Below are 26,243 nucleotides of genomic sequence, written 5' to 3'. Positions count from 1 at the left end.
AAGAGCACTGAAAGTTCACGGCTGCTTCACGAACCGGAACCTGAAATGCGTTGCTACCAAGCGAACCAATCACAGCCCTCTCGGTCCGCGTTGGTGCAACCTCTCGACGAGTAGTTACAATTTGTGCGAGATGCGCGTCAGGCACGGCGTGGCGTGTGGCGTGGGGTGCGCGCCGCGCGGCGCAACCTGCGGCGCATGCTTGACGTCAATTTAATGCAGAACGATAATCCAGCCTTTAGCGGGAGCGGAGTGACCTTCGTGCTCAAGATCCGAAGGTTGTGGGTTTGACTACGCACTGGCGTCACTTTTGTGCATCCTTGGGAAAGATGCTTTACTCTCAGCTTTCCTCACTTCACCCAGGTGTATGAAGGGGTACCTAGCTTTGCTAGGGGAAGTATCCAGCGATAGACTAGCGTCCTATCCTGGAGGTGGTTACCACCTGTTCGTTTGCGCTACAGAAACCGGAGATAAAAACCGGCTCTAAGGGCCACAAGGCTCGAAAAGGACATCACGTTAGCGCCAGTGTTTACTGGCTGTATACCTGAACGGGCCCAGACCCAGTCGGGGGTCCAGCAGCGTTGCAGCATCACGTTTACCACACGAGTCGCTCATGAGGTGAAGACGTTTCTAGAGAAGCTTTTTAAAAACAAAAAGGACCAAAAAAGACCCGACTGGCAAGATTCTTTCGCCATCTGGACAAAAGAAAAGCCAGAACCTTCAAGGATCTACAAACTGTGAGGTAAGGGGTACTTAGGACTGCCCTCCTGTTAAACTGATGACGTCACAGAGATGTTATTGTTCTTTTGAGGCGAGGAGGACGGATGGACAGATAAGATAACAAGACAGCTGCCATTGGCTGTTCCCAGTCGTCAATCAATGTCTGATTTTTATACCGAAACATCTGAAATGTGACCACAGCACAAGGAAGGAGACACTTCTACAGCATCAGAAAACCAGGATCTGGTTAAACCCCCCCCCCCCCCTCCTAAGTATTTAATAAGAACCAGGAAAAGCAGCCCAAATATAAATTTTTCAGCCAAATTGGGCTGAAACTTGCCCAACCTGGCAAAAACAGATTTAGACCCTCCACAGGAGATTCTCCTCAAAACGATGAAATAATAATTTATTTGATAATAATAATAATGAAAAACCAGCCCAAATCATACATTCTCTATGTTAAAACCGTCAATTATGAAATGCGTAATACATTTCAAGTCATAAGCAAATGAAGCCAAAAAAGTTCAGGCACCAAACAAAGACTACAATTAAATTGAGTAGATAAAAGCAGATAAAATAATTTCTCCTAAATATTTAGTAAAAACCAGGAAAAGCAGCCCAAATATATATTTTTCAGCCCAAGTGGGCTGAAACTTGCACAACCTGGCAACACAGATTTAGATTCTCCTCAAAACGATGAAATAAACTTTTTAATGGTGACTGGATACATTCCCTCTATAATAATAATAATAATAATAATAATAATAATAATAATAATAATAATAATAATCATAATCATAATCATAATAATAATAATAATAATTTATCCTTAATATTTAGTAAAAACCAGGCAAAGCAGCCCAAATATATATTTTCCAGCCCAATTCACACCCTCCGTAGTAGATTCTCCTCAAAACAATGAAATACACTTTTTAATGATGACTGGATACATTCCCTCTATAATAATAATAATAATAATAATAATAATAATAATAATAACAATTTTTATTTATAAAGGACTTTATATTTAGTAATTTCAAAGTGCTACAGAGCAGAAAAATAAAAGATGAACATTTAAAAAATATATATATTTAAAAACAGAGCATATAAAAGATTTATTATTATTATTTATTAGATTTAGAGTTTTCAGGTCACGTTTAAAATTCAGATCTTTGGATTTAAGACAAATTAAGACATTTAAAGGCCTTATTTTCACAAAAATTGAATTGAAGACTGTTTAAGAGTTTTTAAGGACTGTTTTATACAGTCATGCAGTGAGCTGGATACACTCTTATTTGGTGGGGAGAGAACAGATGGTTGAGGTAAACGGTACCTTCTCCCCTCCCCTCCCAATAACCTGTGGTGTCCCTCAAGGAAGCATACTGGGACCTCTATTGTTCCTAATTTATGTTAATGATATGGCATCTGCTTGTGACTGCAACTTCTTCTTGTTCGCGGATGACTCAGCTCTCCTTGTTTCTGACAGGGACAGGTTGCAGGTAGAAAAGGCTCTTAGCTCCGAGTTAAACAAGATCTGTACCTGGCTCAATGACAACAAACTCTCCATACACTTGGGCAAAACAGAATCCATCCTCTTTGGGTCAATTCCTAAACTCAGCAAGGTTGATAACTTCATAATCAAAGTGGGTGACAATGTTATCACAAACAAAACTGAAATCATCTATCTGGGGTGCATCCTAGAAGCAAATCTCTCCAGTGAAAAAATGACTGCTAGGGTAGTCAAAAAAGTCAACCAACGAACCCGATTCTTGTATAGGATCGCCAGGCGCGTCATTTACGCCGGGGACGGTGGGGACGCGTCCCCACCACTTTGTCTGACAAGCAGATTTGTCCCCACCACTTAAAAAAAATAAAAAAAAATTAAGTAAGACGCGATTTGTCCCGTATTTTCATTAACGCCCCATACACACGTCTGTCACACACACATCAACACTAAATTGATCAATAATAACAAAATAAAACAGGAAACATTAAGGCCAGCAAAATCTTAGTGGCGGGACAACAGGACCTGCTGCGTCTGTGCCAGATCTGTATGTGTGTGACAGACAGCGCTGCGGGGAGGACTCGGGCTTCACCTCCAGGTAGGAGTTGGGAATTGGGAATTAAAAGTTGCGTTCCGCAGGCCCGGTTCTACGAGGTGCATAAGCATGCATTGAACCCTCATTTTATGTGTCTTCATGCTCAGTTGAAAAGACGAAAAGTCTGAAAAAACTGACAAATGCGCCTGATTTATGGTTCCGCGTTAAATCGACGGCGTAGCCTACGGCGTAGGTTACGCAGCGTCGCGTACCGTACGTTCGCATCCCTGCGTATCCTACGCCGTAAGCACTGCGTTGGTGCAACGCGGAACCATAAATCAACCAGTGTCCGTCACTCATCTGCTTCCAGCGCGCAGTTTCCTGCAGCAGCAAGACGCTGCTCTCTCTCTGCTGCTCCGTTAACACAAAGTAACCATGGATATTCCCAAGTGGTTCAGCACAACGACACAAACAAGTTTACAGGACTGTCTCAGAAAATTAGAATATTGTGATAAAGTCCTTTATTTTTCTGGAGTCCAAAAATGTCATACATTCTGGATTCATTACAAATCAACTGAAATATTGCAAGCCTTTTATTATTTTAATATTGCTGATTATGGTTTACAGTTTAAGATTAAGATTCCCAGAATATTCTAATTTTTTGAGATAGGATATTTGAGTTTTCTTAAACTGTAAGCCATGATCAGCAATATTAAAATAATAAAAGGCTTGCAATATGTATATGATGTTTCCGACGACCTAAATAAGACCGCGCAGATGGCTTTCAATATGGGGACAATATCGCGTCAATACGCATCATCTAATGCAATGCCTATTATTTATCATGAAACCTCAATTCGGAAGTAATGGGCGTAGCTCGTACCCAGCACTTTTCAAACCTTACTCAGGTTTATGGTAAATGTCCCCAGCACTTCTGAAATCAAACTGACGCCCATGAGGATCGCCCATCTAGTTGGTAGAGACACACTGAAGATTTTGGCAAGGGCACTCATTCAACCTCACTTTGATTATGGAGTTCATGTCTGGTACCGTGACGCCACTAAGGCTCTGAAAACCAAGCTCCAGACAGCTCAAAACAAACTGATAAGGCTTCTGCTCAATCTTCCATCTCGGGCTCACCTAACAGCAAACCATATGCTCAGCGTGGGATGGCTCCTGGTAGCCGACAGAGTACAGTTTCTTGCATTGATTTTGGTGTACAAGATACATTACACCTCCAAAATACCCTTGTACTTGTCTAAATACTTTCAAAATGTAAAACATGTTCACCACCATAACACTAGAGGCAGCTCCACAAATCACTTTCAGCCCAGGGTTAACTCCAAGAAAGGTTCAAATTTGTTTGCATCCTATTCTACCAACATGTGGAATTCCTTACCGACAGCCATAAAAGAGAGCAAATCCCTAATCTCCTTCAAGTCTGCCCTAAAAAGCCACCTACAGGAGGCTGCTACTTGTAACTGGGAATAATCAAAGCCTCTACTGCACATCCCGCTGTTCCTTCTGATTATTGCTTCTTGTTTTTGTTTTTTTGTTTTGTTTTTTGCTTTTGTTTTGTACTACCTAGCTTATTCTATTTGTCTCATCACCTTTTAGTCTCTCTCGGTGCAAAATAACAGTAATTCCCCCCTTTTCTTTTTTTTTTTTTTTTACAATCTTCCCTACAAAGTACTGCTTCTTACCTGTGTGTCATTCAATGTTATATGAGTTTAAAAAGGTCTCCAATGTAAACAAGTGTAATGCTTTCTTGGAATAATGCCTTTTAGTTGACTTTGTATCAGCGAATCTGTACTGTCATGAAACTGTACCTGATCCTATGCAATTCTTCTAATAAATTCTTCAATCAATCAAAAAAAAAGTCAGTTCTCACCTGCAGCGCATCTCTGGCGCCCCCTCGTTGGAGCAGGGGCGGCGCATGCGCAGAGCCGCGGGCGAAGCCTTGCAGCAGCAGCTTCAGCAGCACCAGCCGGGACACCAGCGAGCCCAGGGACACGCATGCGCACTTCAGCGTCGTCCAGGCGGGCGGCGCCGGCAGCGCGGGGCTCGCCCCCGCGACCTCCAGCACGCGCAGCCTCAGCTGGCCCGACGGCAGTCCGGGAACCGCGGGAACCGCGTCACGGAGCACCCACCGGCGGACGGCCGGCCCCCGCGGGGCTCGGCCGCCCTGCGCCGGGGCCGCGGGCCGCGCGGCCGGCGGGTTCCGGCCCAGCAGCGGCGCGCGGCTCCGCAGCACCGCCGACAGCGCGGACGGGGACGGGGCCGAGGCCATGGTGGACTGCTGGCGGCCGGAGTCGCATAGTGAACCCGGAAAGGTCAATTTGAGGGAGGGGGGGCACGAGCATGCTCGCTCCCGCGGAGGGGAGTCAACATGGAACACACGTGGCCAGAACATGTCCCGTCATGCACCGTCTGTCCCACATGGAAATAAAAGATTAGTTTTTAAATTGAAATGCCATATTAAACAGTGTATACTTTAGTTCGGCAAACTTTTGAGTAAATATCAATAGTGTGCATTAAGGGCCAATCCCAATTCTCCTTCACTCGCCCTTCTTTTCTCCACTCGCACTTCTTTTCTTCCCTAAGCCCTAAAAAAGAAGGGGGAGATTTTAGGGCACTTGAAATCTAGGGCACTTGGCCCAGGTGCCTGTCCCAATTCTCCCCCTACCCCTCGTTTCCATCCCTAGCCTGATCAGGAAGCTGAGAGCCAAAAGCTGTTTTAATTTCAGCTGTAGCGCTGTTAATATGCCACTTATATTCCATATAAAAAAATGTGCACAGAAATATTTACAAAAAAAAAAGTTTGCAGTGTATGTGCTGCTACTGCTGATGAGGTGTCCTGTCCACCTTTTTCTCTAAAAGGTTTAGGAACCTGTCCATATGTTCTTCATATAGTTTTGTACTTGTGTGGTTTTACTCACTTGGAAATACTTTTAAATTGTCTAATAAAACTTGTTACACAACAGTTTTCTTTTCTGGGGTTTCTCAAAGTAAGGTAATGTCTCAAATTATAAACTGTACAACAAGATCAATAGTAAAATAAGGATAGTGAGAGAATCCGCAGTAAAAAAGGCTTTATTTGCTATATTCAAATAACATTTTTAAAAAGAAAAAAAGTAAACATTGCACGCAGAACAAAGAAAGGTGCTGTTCCATATAAAAAAATTTGCACAGAAATATGTACAAAAAAAAAAATTGCAGTGTATGTGCTGCTACTGCTGATGAGGTGTCTGGTCCACCATTTTCTCTAAAAGGTTCAGAAACCTGTCCATGTGTTCTTCATTCTTTTGACATCTGTCTTCTTTGGCGGCCTCAGCTTGAAGGAAGTCCATTATAGAGAATTTCTTTTTTGGGGGGATCGGGGGGAAAGAGGACCTGATGCCTGAAGCTTCCAGCTTCCTCTTCCAGCTGGTGAGGCGGAGCTTGAGGCCGATGTACTGGCGTCTTCCAAAGTGTTCTGAGATAAAAAAAAGATGGATACACATGTTGATTACACACATGACTGGACTATCATACACACCCACAACATCATACCAGGTTCATTATCACTGTATAAATAAAAAATACCTCTGTGCTATTAATAAATACTTTACATGGATTTTTTTTTGTTAAGCATCATCTCTTCAGCAGATAATATTACTTACCAAAACCATTGCTTACCTTATATTTTTTTTTAAGATTTTCCCATTTTTTGCCAATTTGTGCTGTGGTCACCTTTCCCTCCAGTTCCAGCTCTTTGATGAGTTTCCTGTAACAGAAAACAGTGATGAATAGTAGTTATACCATGGTTAAGGACCCCATCACAGATATTCTGCAAGCAGATAGCTAGATCACTCACTCCCACAGTGGTTTAGCAGCATATTTCTTCTTAGTAAAATTCTCCTCGTTGTTAGTCCTAAAGCTTATTAGGTGTCGGACCTGATCCGGAGTCCCTGGAATGAAATGTGATTACTGTAATGCACAAACGTCCTCGTAAAAAAACAAAAACAAACAACAACAAAAAAACGTTTGAACTATGATAACAAGGCAGCAAGCGACGTTATTACTTCGTAACCCCCCCCAAATAACGTTGCTGCCTTATAGTAATGTGAAATATACAACAAATTTGTAGAAAATATGAGAGTTAACGAGTAGGACACGGCATGTTATCTACCCGACTCGTCATCAACAGCCACATATTATCTTACGTTAACTCAGAATCAGAATCAGCTTTATTGGCCAGGTTCTAACATTGTCCAACAAGTAATTTGACTCCGGTAATTTCACTCTTTGGTATTAAAAATAAACAATAAACAATGTGGTATTTCTGTGTAGCCTACTGTTAAAACATACAAAAGCACTGTGATTTTTTTAATTCCATGGGACATTATACTTACATTTGTGGGTTCAATATCCTCCTGCTCTTTGCAGTTCGCCATTTGACTCAAAAAAATGAAAAAATGCTTGCTTGCTCAAAATCGAGACGAGTCTGTAAAGCATGTTTTCCTCGGTCGGCGAGCCTTTAAATAGACGCAGCCTACGGCGTAGCTTACGGAACCTACGGCGTAGCTTACGTAGCTTACGTAACCATATTCCGGCGCGATCTTAGCGAACAACGGACAAAAAAGGGATGATGTACATTCACTGAGTGAATATTATGAAAGTAAAATATCGGTTTGCGCCGAGAAATGTAATCAAAATGCATTTTTATGCAGAAACTAACTCAAAATATTGATTTTACTCCCAAAAAAACCAGAAATGTCCTCCATGTTTTTTTTTTTGATTCAGTCCGCAAATGACGACGAAAAGCATTCTGGGAAATCTTCATACCCCCTCGCTCGCCAAGTCAGCATCTGAAATCCCTCGATTTGAAGGGGCTATTCTCAGCCCCTAGCCCTCGTTATGCCCCCTCCCCCTAGGTGAAAAGAGGAATTGGGACACCACTACCTTCACGGGAACGCGCAAAAGTTAGGGTTAGGGAAGAAAAGGAGGGCGAGGGGGAGTATTGGGACGCACCCTAAGTCGGACGCACTTCCTGCCGTTGGGAGGGGGAGTTGTTACCATGGTAACAGCTCGGGTGCGTCCCAATACTCCCCCTCGCCCTCCTTTTCTTCCCTAACCCTAACTTTTGCGCGTTCCCGTGAAGGTAGTGGTGTCCCAATTCCTCTTTTCACCTAGGGGGAGGGGGCATAACGAGGGCTAGGGGCTGAGAATAGCCCCTTCAAATCGAGGGATTTCAGATGCTGACTTGGCGAGCGAGGGGGTATGAAAAAAAGAGGCTCTGCGTCGATTTGACTCGCCGACCGAAGGCAAACAGGCAGACTGGTCTCAGAGAAATAGAGAGAAATAATCCTGTGACTCGTCAGATTTGTTTTGGATGTTTCTGATATAATAGTCTTCAGAAACCACAAAGTAATCCAGCTGTTATCTGGGTAATTTACACACTTTCAGATAAAGTTGCGGAAGATCACGCCAGAATAAAGGGATTTATGGTTCCGCGTTACACCAACGCAGATCCTACGGCGGAGGTTACGCAACCTACGCCGTAGGCTCTGCGTCGATTTAACGCGGACCCAAGCTCCGGACCCGGCAGACAGAAATCTCTAAATTTCGGAGCAAATTTCTTAACAGGCGTAGCTACAACTGTTAGATTTCATCTATTAAACCAACATATTCCTAAATGATTTATTTCAGCCGGCGTGATTCTCAACAGAGCTGCGTCCCGGGAGAGAGTGTCTCTCCCGGGGCTGACGGAGCAGCCTGAGCCGGCGGACACGTCTGTTCTCGGGCTGTGAGCTGAGGTTGCTCCCCGGGGGCGGCGGCTCTTCTCATCTCCGAAAACATCGGGTCAAATTTCTTAACAGGCGTTATTTGGATAAACTGAGCCCCGGTTGGGGATCTTAAGGTTACCATTATACCTGAAAAAATATTAAAACTTAATAAAGTGCCATATTAACAGCGCTACAGCTGAAATTAAAACAGCTTTTGGCTCTCAGCTTCCTGATCAGGGTAGGGATGAAAACGAGGGGTAGGGGGAGAATTGGGACAGGCACCTGGGCCAAGTGCCCTAGATCTCAAGTGCCCTAAAATCTCCCCCTTCTTTTTTAGGGCTTAGGGAAGAAAAGAAGTGCGAGTGGAGAAAAGAAGGGCGAGTGAAGGAGAATTGGGATTGGGCCCTCCTGTCACAGCAGCAGTAGCAGCACCGCTCCGCTCTTTCCCGTCTATCCTGGCCCAAACAAGATGACAGTACATTAGTGATGCACCGAAATGAAAATTTGTGGCCGAAACCGAAAATAATAATAAACACTTGGCCGAATACCGAACAATACCGAACATGGTTCTTCGCAGTTTTTCATTTATTTTGCCAATTTTTTCACCATTGCATAAATCAAATAAAATCAAATAAATTTGATTTAGGCATGCTTTTAAAAGAAAAAAATCTTTTACAAAATTACAAGGTAGAAAATATTTATTGAACATAAAAACTGAACATTTTTTAATTTCCCAGCATTTCTTAAATATTCCAGCAGACATTATACCAGCAAAGAACAATAACTTAAAATAAATAGATTAGCAAAATACATTTTTTGGCCATATTTGAGCTTACGTTAGGCTTAACTGACTGAACATTGTAACATAGGCCTTAAAACAATAAAAATGCATTAAAGCGCTCAGGGTTTTTTATCATTTCAAATGATAAATCAAACTTGTAGTGCTGAAAGACTTTGCAGATGTGCCCCCTCTAGATATTTGAGCAGAACATTCACTGCAAACAGCCATTCTTGTATTATTCTTTGCCACTCTAAAATACTTCCACACTGCTGACATGTTTGCACCGCACCACTTCACTCCACGCTCTTCGCTGTTTGATTTCGTCATCTAAACGCACCTGTAATAGATTGATTTATGTTGTTTTGGTTCCACCTGCTGGTGAATGTTAGGTAAAATTCTTATGTGGTTAGTTTTTGGTTGGCCAACGATTTATGTGGTTCGCAACCATTACGGGAGCGTTATGTGGTTAGTTTTTGGCTGGCCAACGATTTATGTGGTGCCCAACTGTTACGGGAGCGGCGAGTCTATTTCCTTATATTACAACGCCGTTATTAATTGTTCGGTTTTTTTCCCACTTATTCCACCGAACACCGAAAGTGTTTTTTTGCAATTTTTGGCCGAACAATTTCGGTTACCGAACAATCGGTGCATCACTACAGTACATAATTTTATTATATACAAATATTATAATATCATTATATAATAATATTAATATACTTAATATTATACTTATGACATATACGGTGTGTCCGAAATGCCATACTAAAAAGTATATACTAAAAAGTATACTTAAGTTCCGCACACTTTTGAGTAAATATAAGTAGTGTGCATTAATTCCATGGATCTATTATATTACTGGATAGAATACCGAAAATGGCCGCCCATTCATTTCAATGTAAGTTGCTCACCTAGCGCATAAGCCGAAATGAGTTCCTGACTTCCGGGTTTACTTCCGCGTTAAGGGGCCCATAGAGTATGCGCAGTTGAGTCACCTCCCATGATGCTCTGGGGCCTCCCATCATGCCCCGGGGCAACATCAATGGCACCGACACGGCTGTGACGTCACGCCCAGAAAGAGACTTTTGTTTGACTTTTCTGGCCGTTATAAAACATTTTTGACGGATATAAAGTCCATGACTTAAAAATATAGAATACAAAGATTAGTAATTGCCGGTGATTACAGCTGGAGGTGTCCTGTGAACAGTTTTAGAGGCTTCTCTTTTACTCTTGCGGTCTATGGGGAAAAAAACTGAGTGCGAGACTTGGGGGCTGATTAATTCGGACGTACTATTAAGAGTGCACATGTCACTTCCTGCCGTTGGGAGGATGTGACGTGTCACAGCAGCAGTAGCAGCGCTCCGCTCCGCTCTTTCCCGTTTTATTCTGGCCGAAACAAATGATGATAATAATATTAATAATAATATTATTATATATACGAATATTATATTTTATAATAATATTATTATACTTTATATTATACTTATGACATATACATATCACTTAGCAACCAAACACCGCTGCATTGCATTGTGGGAAGTTTCTGCTTGGCTAGTGTCCATCAATCCACACTAATGCATTTCTCCGGAATGAGTATGGATAGCGCATACTATTGAGTACGTTCTAATGTTTCGGACGCACTAAAAAAATCTCATATACTGTTTTTAATACTCATTAGGGTGGAAGTATGGGATTTTGGACACAGCCTCTATCTTTATATACGAACAACAAGGCATCAAACTTTATCAAAATGCTTCAAGGAACAGGTGCAATTGAGAGAAAAACAGAAGGAAAAGAAATTAAATAAAATGAAAAGGAAAATAACGAAATGAGGGTTGATTGAATCTTTTAAATAAAATATTTATAAAAGGCAGAAAATTTTAATTTTCAAGTTCAGAAGTTTTTCACGGATAACAAGACTGATGAATTCCCAATTTCTGGAAGGACACCTACAGCTGGCTAAACATTGGAGTTCACATCCATCTTTTGACTCCTATCAAATCTTAATCTTTATATGGATAATCTTTCAAGAAATATATCAAACATGGCCAATATAGTTATTTTACTAGGTAAATATTACATACATAAATGCAAATGGAATAACAGCAAACCCTCCATTGTACATTTGAAAAATTTATTTAAACTGTAGTCTGCGTCTCTTAAACTGTGTGAAAAAAATGATATTGAAAAATGATAAAAAATTTATATGAAACGGCCTGTTTCTTAATTTTTAATAATACACTTCCCATAGCTTGTCAGTAAATCTATGTTGTTTTTTTTGCTCTCAACCCCCCCAAATGTTGAATATCTGTAGATAATTGATTGTTTTGTTTCATGTGCCCTTTATTGTACACCCTACAGAATTTTGTTCAATAAAGTTTGAAAAAAAATAAAACTACACACACAGACACGTGACCAGAAAACGTCCCGTCATGCACCTGTCTGGCCGACATGTAAATAAAAGATTTATAAACGCAGAAAAGTTTTAACTTTCAAGTTCAGACGTTTTTCACAGATAAGTCTGTGATTAATTCCCAATCTCATTACAATTCTGGCAGGACACATACAGCAGGTTAAACATTGGGATTGACATCCCATCTTTTGACTCCTATCAAATCTTAATTTATATGGATAATCTTTCAAGAAATATATCAAATATGGTCAATATAGTTATTTTATTAGGTAAATATTACATACATAAATGCAAATGGAATAACAGCAAACCCTCCATTGTACATTTGAAAAATGAATGTAAACTGTACTTTGCGTCTCAAACTGTCAAAAGCTTATATGAAACGATGTCTTTGTTTCTTAAATTTTATTACACTTCCCATAGCTTAAGTAAGTAAATGTATCCTTTTATTCTCTCACCCCCTCAAAGTTTGAAAAAAGAAAGTCTGTGAAGAATTAAACATAATTCTGACTTGAATCAGTCAGTGTGCAATAACCTTTTCTATCCATATAATTCTTTTTTATGACACCACACTTTTTATTTTTTACCTTTTATTTTTAATTTTTTTATCTTTATATGGGTGTTGGGCTTTTGGGGATTTGTAAATGACTGCTGTGAGTGAGATGGATTAAGGTTTTAATAAACTCGTCTGAATCTGAATCTCAGGAAAATGTACATTAATGAAATCTGAGGAAAAGAGAGAATTCAGAGAATTTCAGCCTAAAGATTCAGAGGAATCAAAACTTCTCCCAGTTCTGACTTTTACATCTAAATTCTGAGTTTTATATCTAAATTCTGACTTTGATATCTAAATTCTTTTTTTTATATCTAAATTCTGATGGAAAAAGTCAGGATTTTTAAAACAAGTCAGAAACCGTTTTTGTTGTAGATTTCTTTTGTGGAGCTAAAAGAAAACAAAACTCGCATTGTGCCTTAAAATTCAGAATTCACACTTTAAACTAAATTCTGAAAATAAAAAGAGAATAAGTCACAAGTCCTGTCCCACGGATTGTACTTTAATCGTAGATTCTGATTCTTATACCTTTAATGTAAAACTTTGTTTAGTTCACGTTGTTTACCAGTAAATGTTGTAAACAAAACATCTAAACAAGGTTATAAAACAACAACCTAAGTGGAGCCGACGGTCCTGCCTGCCGACTATCGGCTCCATCGCAGGGCTGACGGCATGCCGTCGGACCGGACCGGCGACTCCAGTCAGGTGCGTCCACGCCCCCGGCGGGCCGCCAGGTGACCCATATGCACCGGCCCTTCAACAGAACAAACAACAGTTTCTGTGGAGTAAAAACGTCTTTATTTAAAAGGAAATCCGGAAAAATAAATGCAGAATATAACGACACTGGTCTGGGTGGTACCACCCGCTCGGGTCGGTACCACCGGGACCGTTTCCTGCTTCACAGTAACCCCAGAACTAAACCGGGCTGCGGCCCGATGCTCCTTCATTTCACCATTTAAAAGTTCTTCATTCGGCACCGTACAGGACTGTCCCAGAAAATTAGAATATTGTGATGAAGTTCTTTATTTTCTGTAATGCAATTAAAAAAACTAAAATGTCATACATTCTGGATTCATTACAAATCAACTGAAATATTGCAAGCCTTTTATTATTTTAATCTTGCTGATTATGGCTTACAGTTTAAGATTAAGATTCCCAGAATATTCAATTTATTTGAGATAGGATATTTGAGTTTTCTTAAGCTGTAAGCCATGATCAGCAATATTAAAATAATAAAAGGCTTGCAATATTTCAGTTGATTTGTAATGAATCCAGAATGTATGACATTTTTGCATTATAGAAAATAAAGGACTTTATCACAATATTCAAATTTTCTGAGACAGTCCTGTAAGTTCAGTTCCACCCCGACCCGGCCCCGCGCCTCAGGGGCCCGGCCCCGGCAGCGTGTGGTTCTCCGGCCCGACGGGCCGGTGGTGCGTGGCCGGCACCACGGCGAAGGCCAGGATTCCCACCAGCAGGATCACCACGGTGACGGTGATGACGGCCGCCACCACGGCGTAGTAGCAGCGGTCTGAGCGGAACAGGCGGCGCAGCCGGCCCCTCATCCTGCTGGGGGGCCGGCCCACGTCCACCACGGTGGCGCCCGGGTCGCCCGGCGCCGCGGGGCTCTTCACGGGGCTGCGGGGGGGCGGGTTCTTCAGAACCAGCTTGCCCTGGCCGCGCTTGAAGCGGACGGAGCACGCGCGGCGCATGGCGGCCGGCAGCCGCGTGATGATGTCCTGGTTGGTGCCGAGGCGCGGCAGGTCGCGCCCGTGCGCCAGCCGGGTCGGCTCGCGGCACAGCGGGCAGCTGAGCGCCGTCAGCTGGGCCGAGCCCACGTTGATGCGCGCCAGGCACTCCAGGCAGAAGGTGTGGCCGCAGGCTAGCAGCTTCGGCGTCTTGAACACGTTGTCGTAGGAGCTGAAGCAGACGGCGCACTCCGTCTCCACGCCGTCGTCCTCGCCGCCGCCGTCGGGGGGAGGCTTCCTCCTCGGGGAGCCCTCGCCCCTCCGGTCCCGCCTCCTTGCCTCCTCGCTCCGCCCGCGCCGCGACCTCGCCGCCGCCGGGTCCCGCCCCCGTCCCCTCCCCCGCTCCGCCTCGGTGCTCCTGGACCTCCTGGCCTTCGCCGGTTTCCCCTCTCGGCGCCGGTCCTCCTTGCTGCTCCTGCCGGTCCGGCTCTGGCCGGGTTTGGGTTTGACGTTGGGGGCCGGCGGGGGCCCGGGGCCCGGCTCCCTGGCACCGCTCATGGCGGCGGCTCGGCGGGTCGACTGCTGGAGAATCAGACATTGATCAGTTTCTGGGATCAGCAACATGAAGCAGATCCACCTGAGGGTCCGCCGGGTTTCTCTGCCCCGACGTCACTCAGGTGGAGACTAGATCTAAGGACCCGCTCAGGGCGGCGGAGCGACCCAGATCCGGGTCGGACAGCAGAACTGACTCAATTCAATTCAATTTTATTTATATAGCGTCTAATAGAACAAAAGTTGTCTCTAGACGCTTTCCAGAGACCCAGAACATAAACCCTCGAGCAATTATTACATAAACAATGGCAGGTAAAAACTCCCCTAGTGGGAGAAAAACCTTAAGCCAAACAGTGGCAAGGAAAAACTCCCCTTTAGGAGGGAAGAAACCTTGAGCAGGACCAGGCTCATAAGGGGGGACCCTCCTGCCGAGGGCCAGACTGGGGGTCAGGGACGTCAGCAGCACAGCAGCCAGGTGGAAGCAGCAACGGGATGACCAGGGGTGGGGACCGCAGGCCAGCACGCAGCTCCCGAAGCTCCGGCCCAATCAGCAAGTCCCAGGTTAAGTGCAGGGTCGGGGGAAAGGTTGAGAAGGGGCAGGGCCACTGAACAGGAAAGGGAAAGGAAACCCACACTGACCTGCGGAGGTGCGGCGGACGCCGGTCACAGGTGCTGTTGGGCTTTGGAGCGGTGGAACCTCATCGGTGCTGAGAGTGAGACTCCCGGCCGTCTGTCCGCACTACCTGGTTCCTACTCTCAGCTGGGACGCACCTCCCTGAGTCGTCCTCCCAGAGTCCGCCTCTCGGAGTCTCCCGCCCCCGTTCCCGTCAGACCGGTCGGACCGGCTGCAGCCACTGCAGCTCGTGTTGTTCCACTCCTGCAGGAGTGGAACCTGCAGAGAATCAGGTACCGAGATAATGCCGGCCTCCTGGCCGCTCGGCACCGGCGTGAGGGTCTCTAACTGTCACACCGGGTTCTGGTTCTGGTTCTGGGAGATTCTGGCAGCAGCAGGATTCTCAATCTTCTTCTCTGATAAGGATCAGCTCCTCCTCCCAGGAACATTCCTCCGGGGACGACTGTCAACAAACACCTGTGCTGCACCTGTCGCACCGCCGCCTTGCTGGGCTGCAGGTCGCTTAGCTGAGGTCAAAGGTCAGGTCTCTCTCAGGTCTCAGGTGAGCCGGTGCACCTGGGAAACACAGACGAGGGTCGGGACAGAACTGAATCCAGCAGAGACCTCAAACATCAACAGGTTCAAAACCAGCCCCTCCTGCAGCTCCGAGGCTCCGGAGGACGAGATCTCGTCCCGACCCGAGCGATGAAAACAAACCTGCCTACGAAAGAAAACAAACAGAACAAGTCAGTGGCGCTTTTGTGGCGTTCTGGAGAAAAACGTGATGATTCAAATCAGGGAACTAGGAACCAAACAGGGAACTTCCTGCTCGAACAAACGGCTCGTTATAACGCCGCCAGTAAAGGGATTGTAAAATTTTATTAAACACAGGAATATAAAAACACGCAAGAGGAACGAGTGCTGATCTCACAAACACCCCACCCCCCTTAAGTCCAGCGGTCCAGCGGGGGTCAGAGGCCCAGAAATGGACCAGAATCCGACTCTGAGCTGGTTCCAGATTAAACCAGAAAGCTGCGTCTCTGAGATCAAAATAAAGTCTGAGTTTAAATCTAAAGTTCTGAGGTTGGTGTGAGCATCGTCTGTCCTGAGCAGTCCGGTTCTGATCCGGTTCCCGGCTCTCCTGGGCGGGGCGTGGCCCGTCTTGGGTCCCGACTTCAGCCCAGCTCCTCCTTGGTCTTTCCCTGCTTGCGCGGCATCTTCTTGCTGCTGCTGTCCTCCAGCTCTTTGCTCTTGTAGTAGTGAGGAGCCACTTCCAGCAGCCAGGCGCTGTCGATCTCAATCACCTGGGGGGGTTTAAAAGACCATTTTTAATACCATTTTCAAACTAAATTCAAACACATCACTAAGAAATCTGGTGCTGAGGTCGAGGTTGCCAGATCTGGCTGACAGGTTCCAGCCCAATCGTGACATAAAAACTGCTAAAATAATGAAAAACCAGCCTGAATTAAATGCGTGATAAACTTCAAGCTTCACAAAACCACTAAATAGCCAAAACAAAGTTCAGGCTCCAAACAAAGACTACAATTAAATTGAGTAGATTCAAGCAGATAAAATCTGGCTGACGGGTTCCAGCCCAAACGTGATGTAAAACCCACCGAAATAATGAAAAACCAGCCCAAATCAGACATTCTCTGTTAAAACTGTGAATGTGTAATAAATTTCAGCTTCACAACACCACTAAATAGCCCGAAAATGTTATTAAATGTTATGTAATTAAAGTGAATAGATTAAAGCAAATCAAATATCAATGAGTTTATTGTGTACGTTTCTACTTTTCTCTGCCATAATGGAAACTTTTTGTTAATAATTTATCCTAAATATTTAGTAAAAACCAGGAAAAGCAGCCCAAAAATATATTTCAGCCCAATTGGGCTGAAACTTGTCCAACCTGGCAACATAGATTTTGACCCTCCGCAGGAGATTCTCCTCAAAACGATGAAATAAACCTTTTTATGATAACTGGATACATACCCTCTAAAATTAAGACCCTTTGATTCAGATTTAAGACAAATTAAGACATTTAAAGGCCTTATTTTAGCAAAAATTGAATTTAAGACTTTTTAAGGACCCGCAGCCCCCCTGCACAGGTGTGATGTGTGCAGGTGTGATGTGTGCAGGTGTGTGCAGGTGTGATGTGTCCAGGTGTGATGTGTGCAGGTGTGGTGTGTGCAGGTGTGGTGTGTCCAGGTGTGGTGTGTGGTGTGTCCAGGTGTGGTGTGTCCAGGTGTGACGTGTCCAGGTGTGACGTGTCCAGGTGTGACGTGTCCAGGTGTGACGTGTCCAGGTGTGACGTGTCCAGGTGTGACAGGTGTGGTGTGTCCAGGTGTGATGTGTCCAGGTGTGGTGTGTCCAGGTGTGGTGTGTCCAGGTGTGGTGTGTCCAGGTGTGGTGTGTCCAGGTGTGGTGTGTCCAGGTGTGTCCAGGTGTGGTGTGTCCAGGTGTGACGTGTCCAGGTGTGACGTGTCCAGGTGTGACGTGTCCAGGTGTGACGTGTCCAGGTGTGACGTGTCCAGGTGTGACAGGTGTGGTGTGTCCAGGTGTGATGTGTCCAGGTGTGGTGTGTCCAGGTGTGGTGTGTCCAGGTGTGGTGTGTCCAGGTGTGTCCAGGTGTGGTGTGTCCAGGTGTGATGTGTCCAGGTGTGGTGTGTGCAGGTGTGACAGGTGTGATGTGTGCAGGTGTGACAGGTGTGATGTGTGCAGGTGTGTCCAGGTGTGTCCAGGTGTGTCCAGGTGCGATGTGTGCAGGTGTGATGTGTCCAGGTGTGATGTGTCCAGGTGTGATGTGTCCAGGTGTGTCCAGGTGCGATGTGTGCAGGTGTGATGTTTGCAGGTGTGATGTGTCCAGGTGTGATGTGTCCAGGTGTGTCCAGGTGCGTCCAGGTGTGACATGTGGAGGCGGAGCCTCACCTGTCTCATGAACTCCTTGGTGGTGAACACCAGCTCGTGGTAGATGAGCCAGCGCGGCTGCTCCTCGAACAGCGAGCTGTTGGGATGAACGTAAACCGTCTGCTGGTGCTTCACCGTCTTGTAGCCGCCTTTGCTGAGTCGAGCCGTGTGGTAGAAGTATCCCGCCGTCACGGCCTGAGGACGGAAACTAACGGTGACTCAGCAGAAACAACAACAACCAGAGGAACAAGACATGCTGTTTATAACCCAACAATACACATCCATCCATCCATCCATCCATCCATCCATCCATCCATCCATCCATCCATCTATCAACCCATCCATCCATCTATCAACCCATCCATCCATCCATCCATCCATCCATCCATCAACCCATCCATCCATCTATCAACCCATCCACCCATCCATCCATCCATCCATCCATCCATCCATCCATCCATCCATCCATCCATCCATCCATCCATCCATCCATCCATCCATCCATCCATCCATCCATCAACCCATCCATCCATCTATCAACCCATCCACCCATCCATCCATCCATCCATCCATCCATCCATCAACCCATCCATCCATCTATCAACCCATCCATCCATCCATCCATCCATCCATCTATCCACCCATCCATCCATCCATCCATCCATCCAGCTCATTTATAAAACCAGACTTTGATCTGTTGGATTAGTTAAAGGAGCCGTCTGTAAGAAATGGCCAAAACTGGTACTGCAGTCACTTTCAAAATATTGTTGAGCGGCGTGTACCCTCCCCCTCCTCCCCCCGACCAGAGGTTGCCAGGTAGGCTGCAGAATGCAGCAGGAACGTAGGCTGCCATGGCTGCCATAATTAGAGCCGAGCTGGCAACCCGGATGCCGAAACAATACTGACTTGGTGATTGGGAGATATGTGGAGGGTGGAGCTTCAGGCCAAAACAAAAAATGACAACATAAACATCAGTTGAGGGCTGCAACTCCTCTTTTTAAACTGGAATATCCTGGCTTGAGTGCTGTTGTCAGTGACATAAGTATTTGAAATGAACATGATTTTTAAATGTCTGTTGACATATCGGGGTCATTTTATGATTCGTTTTATTATTGCTCTTACATACAGCTCCTTTAAATCCAGTTGGAGACTCTTTTCTTTTTGTTTTTACCGTTGGAAACAGAAACACAACGCTTGTGGCGGATTAGAGACCTGAAACCGCTCAAATCTGTCCTCCAGCTCCGTCCTGACCGGCTGTAACCCAGACCCGGCGCTGTCGGGCCTGCTGGACTAACCCAACACCCAACACAGGGGAGTCATTCCGGGCAAAAAGACTACATGTTCAACAGGACTGATTCTCCATCTTTGTGCCCGTCACCGTCACCGAGCGGGAAGATTCAGCGTTTAAGAAACAAGTTGTGAAACAACTGAAGCTGTGAACTTTCTCAACCTATAAGCTACCTCATATTTTCTGTGCAATATTTTCTACCTTCTATCCACAATGTCCCAATATTCTACTATCTATGTGCAATACTCCCATCCTTTCAAGGGCAATATTATTCTTCCATCCATTTAAGTGCAATATCCCCCCACCCATCCATGTACATTTTTTATCCTCCAATTCACTCTTGTTTATAGTGTGTGTACATATATATACATTTATGTTTCCTTGTTTACATAGTCTTTGCATGTGTGCACTTTGACGGAGCTGCTGCCTAATTTTCACTGTACCTGTACAATGATAATAAGGGCTTTCTATTCTATTCTAAACGGTTTTTGCTTGTTTGGCTGCAGGATGATTGACGGACACTAAGAAAACAGGGCGTCACCAGGCTCAGCGAAGACCCGCCCTCAGCTTATCTATGGCGGTTCAGGGCTGCGAGGACGGATACGTGATAACAGCCAACACAGCTTCTCCCCGCTTCCTTCGACACGTCCTATTCAACCACGACAGGAACGTTCATCATCTCTCAGGTTTAAAAAGATTTTCAGACCTTCAGACCCATCATAAGCCCCGCCCCTCGAACACAGGGGGGGTCAGATTAGTTTTAATGTATTTTGCACACTATAATGCCTTTAAATCCTTAGTTTTTCTCAAAAATCGTCGGGGCGCCTTATGCATGAATTTAGTTGTGTTTACTGACCTCAAACCAGTTTTATGTGGAACACTGAGCTCAGAAATAGTAGTTTTAGTAACTTTGGTAGCGACTAAGCCGCTTGATTGACTGATGTCGGACCGTTCAGATGCATTAAAGTCGGTCCTTGGCTGGATACGGGTAGTAACGTCAGACATCGTTAGATAACTAATTATGTAGCGCTGCAATCAACCATCATCCAACATCTAGTCAACGTTACCTTACTATAATTAGAGGTCAACGTTGGGTTTTTAAACCCAATTTTAAAATCTGTATCATAATAAATGATAATCAAATGCTGGAATACAACGTTGTTCCAAACTCACACTAACTTCAGGTGTCGCTATCGCTGGCAACGACGAACCAATCAGAGAACAGGACATGGTACGACGCCACTTATTATTGGTGGATTCGTGGAAGACAAGGATTTAAAATGTATTTTTCTGTTTTAGTTACAACTCAACGATATTCTGATTATTGTGAACGAGTTAAATAAAGTTACCAGACTGTTTTGTTTAGCTTCATATATGTTTTATCATGTGCATTAAAACCCGGTCTCCTTATGTATGAAAATAGACCCGTTCATTGATATTGCACCTTATAATTATACACACAAACATATGTGTATGTATATATATGTATATATATGTATATATATATATATATATATATATATATATATACATACACACACACACATACATACATACATACATATTATAAGCCTCCTCTGTAGTCTGGGTTTCTGTTTGCTGGAAGATCACGCTTAAGGACCAACAGGTCTGAGGTTTCTGTTATATGAGACACCAGCCGGTACCGGAGGCCTCCACAGGGGGGCGCTGCCCCAGAGCTGGGCACCCACCTTGCGGATGGGCACGCTGTCGCCGGTGCTGCTGACCACCTCCACCTCGATGCGGTCCATCAGGCCCTCCAGCTGGTCCCGCACGTCCCGGGCCCTCCTCATGGAGCGGAACTGGATGAAGTTCTCGTAGCACCACTGGGTGGAGTGGCCGCTCTCCACCCACTAGGGGAGGAAGAGGAGAGGAGGGTCAGCTGTCATCATCCTACCGGTTAAAGAAGGTCTGAGGGGAGGAGAGACCGGGGGCCTGAGTTCCCCCCTGAGCAGGAACCCTGTGCCTCGTACCTGCGTGTACACGTTGAGCAGCACCAGGTGGTCGCCCCCCGGGACCACGAAGTTCATCCTGGCGTTGTCGGCGTGAACCACCTTGTCTTTGGGCCGGTAGAAGATGGAGTTGTTCACTGACAGCATGGCGGCGATCGTCAGAACCTCCTCCGAACACTTGTACCTGAGGAAGGAACAGCAGGAAGGTGGTTAACGTTGGAAAGTGGATGGATGGATGGATGGATGGATGGACGGACGGACGGACGGACGGACGGACGGACGGACAGACTAGGTCCCCGTAGACAAACTAAGATAAACCAACTCTAAGTGTACAGAAAGTACAGAAAGACTGTTGTTGCTGATTATTATAATTAATGAACATATTATAATTATAAGTCGACCAAATGTTCAGAGAAATCGACAGATGCAGGAGGACAGTAACGGCCTCGTCTTCCATCACCTTCATTTAGTAATAAATGTTAAGTTCAGCTCTATAAAAACTCAGAAGTGATTCACTATGACGCCATAAATCCCTTAAGGGGAGTAAATTAATTAAGAATGAAAGTAAGACTAATAATAGAATCAGGGTTGATTATTATTTCAAATTTGGCCTTCTGTCGGTGTGTGATGGAGACGTAGCCTCGGCCGTTTGTTATCTAAATCTACCGATGTTAGCGTTAGCCTTGGCCCGGGTGCAGACTGACACTTGGTTCCTAAAAGTTCAGCTCTGACGTTACAATGACCCGTTTATCAGAATCGTGAGGACTAGTCATCATTCCTGGTGTTTAAAATCATTCTGCAGCCCCTTGTTCGGTGTCATTTCCTGCATCGAGACGCCTGAAGTCATTCTGACCCACTTGCATCAAACTGCTTAATCACATCTACTTGGATCTGGCTCCTCTCTCAAGTCTCAGTCCTGGTAATTAGATGCACCAGGTTCAGCCCAGATATACCCCTTTTCAATTCAATTCAATTCAATTCAATTTTATTTATATAGCGTCTAATACAACAGATGTTGTCTCTAGACGCTTTCCAGAGATCCAGAACATGAACATAAACATAAACATAAACATAAACATAAACCCCCGAGCAATTATTATATAAACAATGGCAGGTAAAAACTCCCTTAGTGGGAGAAAAGCCTTAAGCCAAACAGTGGCAAGGAAAAACTCCCCTTTAGGAGGGAAGAAACCTTGAGCAGGACCAGGCTCGTAAGGGGGGACCCTCCTGCCGAAGGCCAGACTGGGGGAGCCCAGTCTGGAACCCTTTTCCACCAAACGGGTTCCAGACCTGGTTCTGGTTCACAACTCGTTCAACTTGCTAAACAGCTGAGAATCGGTTTGCTTTTCCACAGCTCGGGTGCTAAGAAGAGCCACGTCATTACGTCACTGCAAACATCAGTTATGTTGCTGCGTTTGCATGAAAGTTGCAGCAACAACAAGGTATTTTCTCTAACAGGACTTGGTCCACGTAGCTCCTCCGTGGACACATCTCTAAAAGACAGGTTGTCTCCTCCTCAGACCCATGATGCTTTGCTGCATCCAGATTAATTCTTATTTGAAAATGTCTCCGTCTCCCAGTCTTGCTATTGCTGTTGGTCTTAATAACTTTGCCCCCTCCGCTTACGTAAGCAGTTCTTTCCTCTAGTCCAGCAAAGAGTTGGTGCTACCTTGGAACCGGTTCTTCTGGCCCGGAGCCGGTTCTTTGTCAGTGGAAACAGAAAGCCTGGTTCCAAACTCAGCACTGGCCCAGAACCAGAACCAGCCCTGGAACCGGTTTGGTGGAAAAGCGGTAATAGTCTCAGTTTCAGGTTCAAAGCTCCTGCAGGTGAAACCGTTCTTCTGACAGAGTCTACGGTTGAAACAGATTTGAAACTGGACCCCGGTTTGGTGGAAAAGGGGTAATACTCAATCAATTGTTGGCTTAAACATGTTTTACAGGGGTCTAAGTCGTATGTAGTGGAGTCAGGTGTCATGTGTTTCAGGTGGAGGCTGAAATCATGGCGTTTAGTGTGTTTCAGGATTATTCAGAGCTCATCTGTATCACTTTACAAATCTTATGTGGTTCAGGTTCAGGTGAGGATGAGCGGGAGGTTTTGCAGACTCACTGTTCGGAGGCCAGGATCATCTTGCTCAGCATCGGATCAACCGGTAGCTCGGCCATCCTGCGACCCAGCTGCAGCCAAACACACGACAACAAGTTACACACTTTCATATACGCTCGTACGCGTAGCGCTTAGATTGATAACCAGTAAACAGTGGATCACTTCTTTCACGTATCAACAGTTTCCATCAAGGAAGTGGGAGCCGCAGCCGGGCACCGAGGCCACCATGCAAATGGTTCTGTTCCTGGTTTTAGTTGGAATGTTTGAAAACATTTGCTGCTTTTAAATACTGGACAGATCCAGCCGAGTTGCTTTTAGCCCCTTTATCTGGCTTCATTTCAGTTCTGGTCACAACCAATTTAACCCTTTATGACATGCTGGCGTGCCGGCGCTCGCGTTTGCATATTGATTTTCAAAATGTATGTACAATTATAACCAAAGAAAACAGAGCAGTAATTATTTGTGCATGTTAAAAAGGAAGAGTTTCACTTGCATATCCTGCATTTAGTGTCCCAGAGTTTTAATCCATTAATTAATTTGGAAAATTCACATAATAATCCAGTAAAATGGCAGAAATCTTCATAATTGACATCGCGGGTTATTTATAGATCCGGTACGTGTTTTTTCACAGTATGTTTTCAAGCAAACTTCAAGCAAAAAGCACAAACTGTTCGTGCTTTTTAATCAGACATTTTCCCGAAAGATTACTCAGCGAAGTTTTGGAGCTGAGTTCAGTGCCGGATGAAGGCGCAATTCTAAAAGCAATATATAAAATTATATATCTCAAAAAATAAATATGAATTAATTCCAAATAAACTTCCTGCTGTTTGAAATACTTCTGTGTTACTTTTTTCCTTTAACAATTTTGAGGGATCTAGCTGTGGGATTTCTGTATTTAGAAAAATATGTGTAAAATTAAAAATCGATTTACATTTTTTTGGTAGTTATTTGCACTTTTTAGCAATTTATTTAGTTCTTTTGGACTTGTAACATCCAGATTATTAAAGATTGGCTTATATGGGTTGTTTTGATGCATAGCAAATAAAATTCTCCATAAAATGGCGGTACAGTAATCCCTCGCTATAACGCGGTTCACCTTTCACGTCTCGCTGCTTCACGGATTTGCATTGTGTTCTGCATTCTGATTGGCTAAATAGTCTCCCCGCTTCTATATTTCCTGTGTTAAAAACGTTGGTTGCTTAGCAACAATACTGAGAACGGCCAATGAGCTTCAGCAGCAGCTCAAGAACGGGACCCTTTGATGAATCGTTCATTACAGTCTCAGATATAATCCATGGTGGCATGTCGGTTTATAAGAATCTTTCTGCCCAGAAAAAAAGAGCGACATCAACGACGATAACTACCAGTATGTTCAAAAAAAACACCTGCAACGCGGCTTTAGAAGAAAAAGACGCTACAGAGCGAGTCAGGATGCAGTAGCTCAGAAGAGCAGTGAAATACGCACCAGTTACAATTTGTCCTACTGTACCGTACTTATTGTATTTTTTTTCCATAATAATTTTTCATTTTCTCCCGTTCAAATCCAATTAATCGGGCGGGGCTGATCTCCGCAATTTGAAGCCTTGTATAATAATTGTAAAAAAATTAAAAATAGGTTGCTACTTCGCGGATTTCACTTATCACAGGTTCTTTTTGGAATGTAACCCCCGCCAAAAACCAGGGAATACTGTATAGCATGCAGAAATGTAAAAATATGCTTAGTTCTTGTTGGATGGTAGGTCATAAAGGGTTAGGGCTGAATTATGGTTCTGCATTAAACCTACGCCGTAGGGTACGCGGCTACGCGGGAGGCTCTCCGTAGCCTGACGTGCACCTCTCAAAAAATGTAACTACACGTCGAGGCGACGCAGACCGAGAGGGCTGTGATTGGTTCGTTTGGTAACAACGCATTTCCGGTTCCGGTTCGTGAAGCAGTAATGAACTTTCAGCGTTCTTTTCTTCGTGTGTGTGTGATTTTTATTTTTTTTTGGTTGTTTTGGTTTTTTGCACAATAGTTGTCCTTATATCTTTGATTCACTGTGACTGGAAAAACCGGAAGCTAAACAAAGTATCAACTAGCGCTCTCGGGGGGTACTGCACCACGGCAAAATGGAGTGACGGAGAAGTCCGAAGGGTTCACGACGGCGTCACGGCGACGGCGTCACGGCGACGGCGTCACGGCGACGGCGTCACGGCGACGGCGTCACAGCAACGGCGTCACAGCAACGGCATATGCTCTGCGTTGGTTTAACGCAGAACCATAAATCAGGCGTTTACCAAAGATCCTCTATACAGAAGATAGCGCATTACCGTTACTGCCAATGGTATGAAATGGTGTACACTTCCAGTTTCCTAAGTGGGCGTGGTCACCCCTCTCCCCACATCGTTTTGGAACATACAACACTAGATACAGTACAACTTTCTTCCAAAAAGACTTAAATAATAAAAATAACAGTATTATTAAGCAAAGAAGCAAGTTTTATTTTAGTTTTAAACTTCATTTTATCCGATGGGAAAACGATGAGAGCCAAATCTCGCGAGAGTGTGTTGCTCAGACAGACACAGGTCTCAAACAAAGTTCATTTTCTCCTAATCTGTCGGTCTGAAAATTGCCATTTTGGTGTCAGAATGTTCAGAAGGTTTGTGGCTTTTGAAAAATGGGTCCAATATTTACTTAGGTTACTATGGGGCGAAGGAATTGGTAATAATCTGTGCTCACGGTCACTTTTCCCATAGGACTCAATAGACTCAGGACCCACTCTCCTAAAGGGGCGTGGCAGTCACGTGACACAGATACAAGAAACACAACCGTAGTGGGCTGTCTCGTTTATTGAACGTCTCTGGCTTTACTCT

General features: G+C 44.5%; 2 protein-coding genes across 3 annotated transcripts in view; both read right to left on the bottom strand.

Moving 5' to 3' along the window:
- Nucleotides 1-13,522: 13,522 nt before the first annotated feature.
- Nucleotides 13,523-15,290, bottom strand: rnf183 (ring finger protein 183). Of its 2 annotated transcripts, none has more exons than XM_061717382.1 (2): nt 15,148-15,290; nt 13,523-14,535 (listed from the first exon to the last, which is right to left on the bottom strand). In XM_061717382.1, exon 2 carries the CDS (start codon nt 14,512-14,514, stop codon nt 13,651-13,653), a length of 864 nt encoding a protein of 287 aa, XP_061573366.1. In that variant the 5' UTR covers nt 14,515-14,535; nt 15,148-15,290; the 3' UTR covers nt 13,523-13,650. The 2 variants fall into 2 exon arrangements, with proteins under 2 accessions (XP_061573366.1, XP_061573365.1); XM_061717381.1 differs by having other exon boundaries at nt 13,524-14,538.
- Nucleotides 15,291-15,981: 691 nt separating this feature from the next.
- The window catches only part of dhx16 (DEAH (Asp-Glu-Ala-His) box polypeptide 16), a 37,458-nt gene continuing 27,196 nt past the window's right edge, over nt 15,982-26,243 (bottom strand). The window contains exons 17-21 of the mRNA XM_061717380.1: nt 23,394-23,461; nt 21,308-21,470; nt 21,026-21,187; nt 18,050-18,223; nt 15,982-16,425 (exon numbers count right to left, since the gene is read on the bottom strand). Of these exons, the coding sequence (XP_061573364.1) occupies nt 16,297-16,425; nt 18,050-18,223; nt 21,026-21,187; nt 21,308-21,470; nt 23,394-23,461 (696 nt within the window). The 3' untranslated portion in view covers nt 15,982-16,296. The remainder of the gene's footprint in view (nt 16,426-18,049; nt 18,224-21,025; nt 21,188-21,307; nt 21,471-23,393; nt 23,462-26,243) is intronic.

Source organism: Cololabis saira, chromosome 3 (assembly GCF_033807715.1).
Source record: "Cololabis saira isolate AMF1-May2022 chromosome 3, fColSai1.1, whole genome shotgun sequence".
NCBI classification, from domain to species: domain Eukaryota; kingdom Metazoa; phylum Chordata; class Actinopteri; order Beloniformes; family Belonidae; genus Cololabis; species Cololabis saira.
The sequence above is the reverse complement of the archived record's forward strand: the minus strand, read 5'-3'. Positions and strand labels throughout refer to the sequence as shown.

Bases quoted from the DNA above. Each gene is read 5' to 3' on its own strand.
- rnf183 (XM_061717382.1), bottom strand. From the start codon at position 14,514: ATGAGCGGTGCCAGGGAGCCGGGCCCCGGGCCCCCGCCGGCCCCCAAC.